At 48.1% G+C, this 8241-nt stretch overlaps 1 protein-coding gene across 1 annotated transcript; it reads left to right on the top strand.

Annotated features, from left to right (window-relative positions):
* The first annotated feature begins 6104 nt into the window (after positions 1-6104).
* Positions 6105-7337, top strand: LOC144166290 (uncharacterized). The gene has a single exon (XM_077695826.1). It carries the CDS (start codon positions 6105-6107, stop codon positions 7335-7337), a length of 1233 nt encoding a protein of 410 aa, XP_077551952.1.
* Positions 7338-8241: the final 904 nt, after the last annotated feature.

The raw sequence follows: 8241 nt of genomic DNA on the forward strand, positions 1-8241 counted from the left end.
CCGATAGCTTTCGGAGACGAAGAAGCCTTCCCCTCCTTCAGAAAAACGCCTATAATAGGTTTCAGACAAGACATTGAATAGCGCCCCCAAAACCCTATCTTGTAAAGGTGGAGAGTGCTAAAAAAGTGTTCGCGTGGAGGTGTTTTATTATTATATACGTGATGCTGTTAGGACCTGGAGCTTAGGGTTTAGACGTGACCATAGCAGCCCGTAGCTCATGAAGCGTAAACTCCGAGTTAAAGAAAGTGGTTAAATTGTTGTTATTGCGTAATGTCTTATTTTTTCGGCGACAGTTAGTGTTTTATGAAACTTTTTGTGTAGTGAGCAGAAATGGACACGTGTTGGAAGTGCTGTGCATGTGTGTTATCCTGGTCTTCTAGCATGTGGTATGTTTCTGTATTTGCTTCCATACCTTGCGAGTGTCGGTGCACTATCCTAATGATGTTATGAATGAGCACCAACTACGTCATTTTGAATCACGGCGCCTACGTTTTCTAAACTCCTTTGCCATTTGAACGATAGGAGGTTTTTGGACATTGGTAGTGAAGAAGGATACCCCATGCCTTCTTCTGGGCATCTTGCGCTGGCCTACAGCCCTCATTCCACCATGGTTTCGTTTGGTTGCTGGAGGCACCAGAGGCGTGGGGAATAGACTTTTCGGCGGCGTCCAGAATGTGCACTGTGAGGATTTGTCTTGCCCCTTTATCGTTTAGGTGTTTTATGAAGGTTTGGTGACGTTTAGATGTCTCTGTGAATCTACTCCATTTGTGTCTTGCTTCATTAAACTTGTTATGGGAAAATCAGCGGTTGCAGCCTTTACCTATTCATGCCAGTATGATTGCGAAATGGTCACTACCATATATATAAGTTAGTTGCAACATCTCACTCAAGAGATGGAAAGAGTTCTCCCGATCCAATAGTCAAGTCGAGGTGCAAGTGCGTGTTGTTTACTAATTTTTAGTATGTTGTGTACTATAGTGTAACACGTTCTGCTGTAGTAGTTTGTTTAAGTTTGGGTGCTAATGGCGCAAGGGCGAATGAAGAAAGAGCGCCTAAACAGTTATATATATATATATATATATATATATATATATATATATATATATATATATATATATATATATATATATATATATATATATGTATATATATATATAGCAGAACAGAAAGATACGGGACGAGGGACTCAGTAATGACACATATCAAGGTTGCAGTCGTCATTGCCAGTGCTATTCGGCTGTTTCCGAGATATTTAATAGTGCCGAATGACGTGTGTTGGTCATGTTTCTTTAATACAGTGCTAAATAGGCGAAAATATAAGTCGAGAAAAAATCCGCCGTTTTTCCGGGAGCGGGAGCTTGTTTGGAGATGCAGCTTGTCTCGAAAATAGCTCGAGTCGATGTGTACGACTTTCCCGTAAGGTTCCAAGGCTTTCGCCAGTTCGGCGTCCGTGACAAAGGTTGGCAGAAAACAGGCCTGCAACGCTCACCTACTGCTTGTCAGGTGGCTCGAGAGTGACGATAGAGCTTCCTATGCGTACAACGTTGGTTTCAACAGTTTTTTTCGCGCTCACGCTGCGTTGACCCATAGTTCAAACTGCAATTCCCCATATGTTGTACAATGTACAAGTCGGAAAAATCATCCTTGAAAAAATCTGGAAACAAATTATATCTTGCGGAATTTTTGCACACGCTTTTTTGATTTTTGCGCTATCTATCAAACTATCAAAGTAAAAAATAGCTTTTATTTCGAAATATAAAATGCGTAAAATAATTTGCAATATGCATAAAATACAATTTAACACTTTATTTTTATATCTAAATTCCAATGGTGTCTGGGGAAATATTCTGGAGTAATAATTGGAAGCGTATGTGGATCTTAAACGTTTTAATAGGACATTCAATTCAAATGGATACCTCTTTCTAAATTAGTGCATAAACAACTGATATACATTTGACTGCGCCCTAATATCTTTGTGACGCGTTCTTGGTATGTATTAAAGGACGGCACTTTAGTTTGGTGGCCATTAAACTCGTCTCTGGTCAAGCTACAATGAAATACCTGCGTTGATGCCGCTGTTGCAACGTTGTCATCCTACCGCTGACAACACTTTGCTGCATACGGGAAGGCGTACCCGAGCTAAACTCCGTCGCCACCGACATGCGTGTGGGAGAGTGGTGAAGTGAGCGGCCAGCCTATGTTGCTGCCTCGAAGAAGACCAGAAGCCAAAGGCAAACATAATTTCTTTACTTGATGGCGAGAGATGGGCCGAAGCCAGACAAGAGCGATGCCCCGACGTGCGAGGTTAGTGTGCAGGACTCTACCAGAGTGACAGCATTGATTCACTGCTCAATCAGGAAAGAACTACAGAGCTTGTGGGGGTCCTATTTATACCAAAAGCGCTAGCGGTCAAACAAGCGTTCCCTCTAGATTGTACACATGACACGAATGGCCCAGACACACACAACGCTCACCCTTTTCCAGAGGTCGTGAGCGGTTGGTAGAAGCGGTGCACGCGGTGTCTGAGAGAGGGGAGAGAGATCTCTGCAACAGCTTCCACGTCCTTCGGACAAGTCTCTGCTTGATGCTTCGCCCGCCACCCAAGTTTGAATCACGCTGATAGCTAGATGCCAGCGATCCACACATATAGCAGCTTGTTTGGATGCGTCGGCTGCAAGCGTGAGTCACCGACAGGGAGGCACGCTCGAAAGGCGCACGTAGTGGAGGCTTCACCTCACATCCGAGGAGTGTTCCACAAAGTACTGTGGCGGGCTGATTCATAACTTCTACGCCAAGGGTCCGAGATCCCGATGGATAAGGGTCTTCAACCATTATACGGGGGGATGATTTCGGAGAGAAGTGCTCGCCAGATGCTCGACTTCAGGCCTCAGCTTCACCGAACCGGTCACTGCAGGAATAGTGGCTCGCCAGGAACGTCTCTGGCTTGGTCAGACAAGCAACGGAACAACACAAAAAGACACAACCGCATCGAGGGCAATTGCGAAGACAAATCCACACCGAAGCTCTACCAGTCTTTTAGTTGCGATAAAACAGGCCAATAGCTAACTGCACCATTTTTTAGCCCAGCAGTGCTTTAGACAAGCACACGAACTTGAATTGTGACATTTCGCGTAATTGGAAATGCCCCACACGAAAGAAATGTAATGGTAAAGGGCGAAACCTGCTTCATGAAAAACAATGCACTTAAGAAAGTCAGGCGTCTACAGGCCACTTGCTCTGAGAGCGTGTAATCTGAGCTCTCGTCATTGCCCAGAGCTTTCCCCTTTTTGAATAGCAGCTTAGGTGCGCCCATTCTCTGAAATCATCTGCGACCGGTTCAGAGGACATCAGCCTTCTTCCGAGACGTATCTCAAGCGCGTGGAGAAAACTACTCTATTTTCAACCATTTGAGCAGGGCGTGCGCTTTCGTTCTCGGCTGCTCCGAGGTCCGCTGAGACCCGGCGCAAAGCGTGCGTGCGGTGCGGCCAGTTGGCAGGCGCGCATGGGAGCTCTTCCCGCATTTTTTTGCGACACTGTCGGTAAGCGAACACCAGCGGGTGTTTCATTTCTCGTTGCCGGCTGTGAAGCCCAATCTAGGTACGGGCGGCCAGCTCTAAGAAGTCCGCTCAACTACAGGCGACACCGGAATAGCTGCTAGCTCGCCTGGCCGTTGCTCGACATCGAGTATCTGAGTCGGAGGTGGAACGCTAACGGCTCGCTTAGAAGAGGTGGTATGCTTTATTGAACTCTGCCGAGATTTTATTCAGAGGGAACATGTTGATTTGAGTGAGAACACGTTGAGTTGATATACTCAGTTGGGTTTGCCTGGATGTGAAAAAAATTGGAAGAATCTGATAAGTCAGGCGTAGAAAACCAGAAAAAAGATAAACGAATAAAAATATTTTTTGTTTTCGCTTCTCTGCGACGAATGTGTAATTTGACTTCAATAGACGATTTCTTATAACACCAAAGAAATTTATTTTTAGCAAATATAAAACAAAACCATCTGCGCTCAACTAATGAAGATCCATGTTAATGCCACCTCGTTACTTTCTGTAATATTTGTGAACGCAGTAGCATGGAGCCCTTTCTTAGGTGAGTTCATGCGGATTCGTGAGTAGGATGAAAATAGTTCGTTGGAGGGGAGCTGCTTTATGGGCGAAGCACTTTAGGGGATCGTCGTCTTATACTCACGGTAAATCAATTTAAACGATGGTGAAAAAGTAATTGTATAAATGGATCAAACCGGTTAAAAATAAACTAACGTGATTTCAACTTATTTAGGACACAGGAATAATCAGGATATCAATACATTAATATGTAAAATTTGATTATTCCGTCTAGAAATAGGTCTCAAACGCCACTTCTTCTCCGGGAAATCATACTTAGCATGGTGTGGCATGTGACATAACACAACTTAAGGCCAGTGTGCCTCATTTATTTACATAAATCAGGTTAAATACAAGAGAGATGACCGCCTCACTGAGGCCTGTGAGGCCGCCGCCGCAGCAAGGGTGCGATTGCTCCCCCACCGGCGCTTCTCCGGTGCCCAATCAACGCGCGCCGTCTAGCCAGCGAGAGAATTACCATCTTTGAATACACCTATACACTGCATGATTTTTCCTGCTCAGATTTCACGTTAGTGGAGATGACCCGTGATTCCTTGTGGAGGTTTTCATGGGACGAGGCGTTGCCACGCGGGTGCAGAGGTTTGGAGAAATAACAGCGTAGCGAGGGGTGGGGGAAGCACAGGGGCAGAGTAGTGGGCAGAGGCGGAGCGGGCGGCCAGCGCAGGTGGCCAGAGTCCAAACGAGGAAGCGAGTAGTCGCATAATGGGAGGGCGAGCATCGAGAAGAGAGTTCTGGCAAGCGTGCACATATAGGCGAGGGCGCTTGGCGGAGGATTTTCGAATGTTTTAAAAACTTGTGAAGTCGCGCGCTCTCCGCAAGAAGAAACCGGCCGTCAGAGGCGCCAGTGAGAGTTGGGGAGTGAATGAGCACGAAAAAGAATCGATCTGCTATCCTTAAAAAGTTTCATCAATTTATAGCCTAGTGATTAGGAAATGCCAAGCAGCTTCGCTGTTAACGTCAGCGTTCGTGACGCCAGGTCAATGAAACTGATCTTAATAATTTTCTTTAAATATCTAGAGCACAGCAGCATCAACGCCAGTATTTCATTTGAGCTTCAGCAGACACAAGTTTAATAAAAGTAAAGCACCGTGACGTCCTTTAAAGGGACACTGAAGTGATATGTAAACATTGCGGGATTACTTGCGCAAATTGTAGTCCGGAGTCCCCAGGCCATGTTTCGACCACCCTGGGCGCGTTTACGCGATTTTATTTAGTAGAAAAATTAATTCGAAAATGCTGTCCTCCTCTCTTTACGCTCGCCCATTTTCTGCGGCGTTTTCGTGTGACGTCAGGAGGGGATGAGCTGGCAATTGGCTGCGTTACTGCACGGCTCCCCGGCCTTCAGACAGAGTCAGTCGGCCCAGCGTTTCGTCCGCCGGCCGCCGACGAGTCGTCGCAATTCGTTCGCTCAGTTGAAACGAAGCCAGGAGACGTTTGTGAATGGAAGAATCTGCCTTTCTTTACTTCGTTAGTTTGTACACTGTATCTAGCTCCAAGTCAAGGTCGCTTCACACAAGCGCTGCACAAGCGCACATGAGACGCTTCGGTGACTGGTACGCCAGTAGGAAAATATAAGGCCTCTTGAAGGCGGGAGAAGAGTCAGCGAAGTCAATATAGGTACTAAGGAAATAAAATCAACTCATATTTTTACCGTACAGCGTAAAACTAGGGTGCGGGAAGCACTTTTTTGCGCTGGGCGAACAAGCACAGCGGTCAGCAGCACGACTACGCATCTGCGAACGCTTTTCCGTCTACGAAATGCAATTGCTAGACGTGAGCGATTGTGGAAACTCAAGCGACGCTTACTGCACGAGCGCAATACAACAAATAGTAACCTAAGCTACTTGAAATGCCAAAACTAAATAAAAGTGTAAACTGGTTATACAATATATACTCTATATTACCAAGAGCAGCATAGCCTGCCTTCATGGCCTCATTCTACTTCCGGCCACCGTAGTGAAAGGACGTAGGGTCATGTGCTCCCAAGGGGCGGCAATTGCGGCGCAGCCTAGCCGCGGAAACAGGATTGACGTGAATGATAACGAAGAGTATCAGATTATTTTGCCATCTCTGCCTACCGGGCGTATCGTTTTAAACACAGTTTTTCTTCATGGTGACGTGCGCGCTCGACCTTTTCGAGTAGAAGATTTCAGGGACACGCTGGCCAAGTCTGGTATGCTTTCCGAGGTAGTTGCCTTGGGGGCATATCAGATAAACCACATCTGGGCGGTGACGTTTAACAGCCCCGAAGCGACGAAAAAGATGCTTGCGACCGGCGAACTGCAAGTGAAGGGACGGCGCTGCCTGGTCATCGACCCGCAGGACCAAGAGGTGAAATTGAAACTTCACTGGCTGTTGTACGGTGTTGCGGACGAAGACATTCGGGCGGCGTTTGCGGCATATGGCAAAGTTAGCGAAGTCACCCGGGAACGCTGGCGAGTACAAGGTGTGCACGACAAAGGTTCCACCACCCGCACCGTGCTCCTCAAACTGAAGGCCGGACTGAAGGTTGACGACTTGCCCCACCAAATTCGTGTGGCAGGCGAACTGGCTCTCGTTGTGGCCCCCGGTCGTCCCATGCAGTGCCTGCGCTGTCACACCGCCGGCCACGTACGGAGGGACTGCCAGGTGCCGCGCTGCTCCCGATGCCGGCGGTTCGGACACCGAGACGAGCAATGCATCAAGACGTACGCGAATGTGACCGGGTCCACACAGAGAGAGGATTCGATCGAGTTGCTTATGGACACAGCGGAAGCTGAGGAAGCAGCGAAAGGGGTGGGGGAGCATTCGACGGTGGAGGCGTCGACTGCTCCAGGTGGACCCAGCGGTGACGGTCTCAAGGACCCAGGCAACGGCCGGCAACCGACAGAGGCGTTCCCACCTTTGCCTGTCCAACAGGCGGAAGGTGGTGTTGACGCCCCCTCTGTGGAAGTCACAACGGATGCAACTGAGCCATACGAGATGGAAACGAACGTCGCATCTCCTGCTAGCAGCGTCAACGCGACCGCCAAGCGGTCCCACGAAGAGGCCGGCCACAAGGAGGGGGTGGAAGAAGGTGGCACCGGAGAGCCGCCGCAAAAGGCGGCAGTCGCGCGGCGGTCGTCCCTGCGACTACGGCCGAAAGTTCAGGCCGACCACAAACAGCCGGATACAACGCCAGGACAACTACAGCCTCCGGGAGGCCCGACAGCGGACGGACACGCCTAGCGACGGCGTGACGAGAACGGTAAGCACCATGCTCCCGGCCTCCACACCTCGTCTTTGTTTAAATGCCTACTGAAGCTCAGGTGACCTTTGCTACGCTTAACGTTCGAGGGCTCTCAGCAAAAAAGAAGCAAAGTCAGGTGCACCGCCTACTTACTGAGCAGGATTTAGACGTGGTGGCATTGCAGGAGACGAAAGTTGAAGGGGAGGATGAGAACGGGAGCATGGTGCAGCGCTTCACGGCCAGGTATTTTGCGTGTGTCAGTCATGCTGTAGGAAACTCTGCAGGCTGTGTGCTTTTTCTGAAAAAGCATTCAGGCCTGGAGGTTGAAAGTGTTCGAGCGTGTGTTTTTGGTCGTTTCGCTGTGTGTGATTTCGCGTTGAACAACGTTGAATGGCGCGTGATTTGTCTGTATGCACCGAACGTGAGAGAGGATAGGCAGAATTTCTTTCGCACTCTACGTCAATACCTCACTAACGAGAGGCAAATTATAATGATGGGAGATTTCAACTGTGTGTTATCCCCGCAAGACAAGACAAGCAGCAGTCCTTACAAGGACGCAAGTACGGACTTGCTGGCCGAACTTATCGACGAGTTTGGGCTGGTAGATGTGGCAAAATGCCTTGAGAACGGTCGAGACGTGCGCTTCACCCACTTTCAGGGAACCAGTCACGCGCGGCTTGACAGATTTTATGTGTCGCTTGAATTAATCCCCAAATGCCAATCATATAGTGTACATCCAGTATCATTTTCAGATCACTGCCTTGTTAAATGTAGCGTCGGGCCCAGAAAACAAAAAACTACCTTTTCGTGGGACCTCTGGAAATTAAACGCTAAACTTTTAAAGGACGAAATCTTCACCGACACAGTTAAGGAAAAAATTGAAGAATTTAAAAATGAGGATAA

This window comes from Haemaphysalis longicornis, unplaced genomic scaffold (genome assembly GCF_048455015.1).
Source record: "Haemaphysalis longicornis isolate Haplotype H1 unplaced genomic scaffold, Haemaphysalis longicornis Haplotype H1 scaffold_166, whole genome shotgun sequence".
NCBI classification, from domain to species: Eukaryota; Metazoa; Arthropoda; class Arachnida; order Ixodida; family Ixodidae; genus Haemaphysalis; species Haemaphysalis longicornis.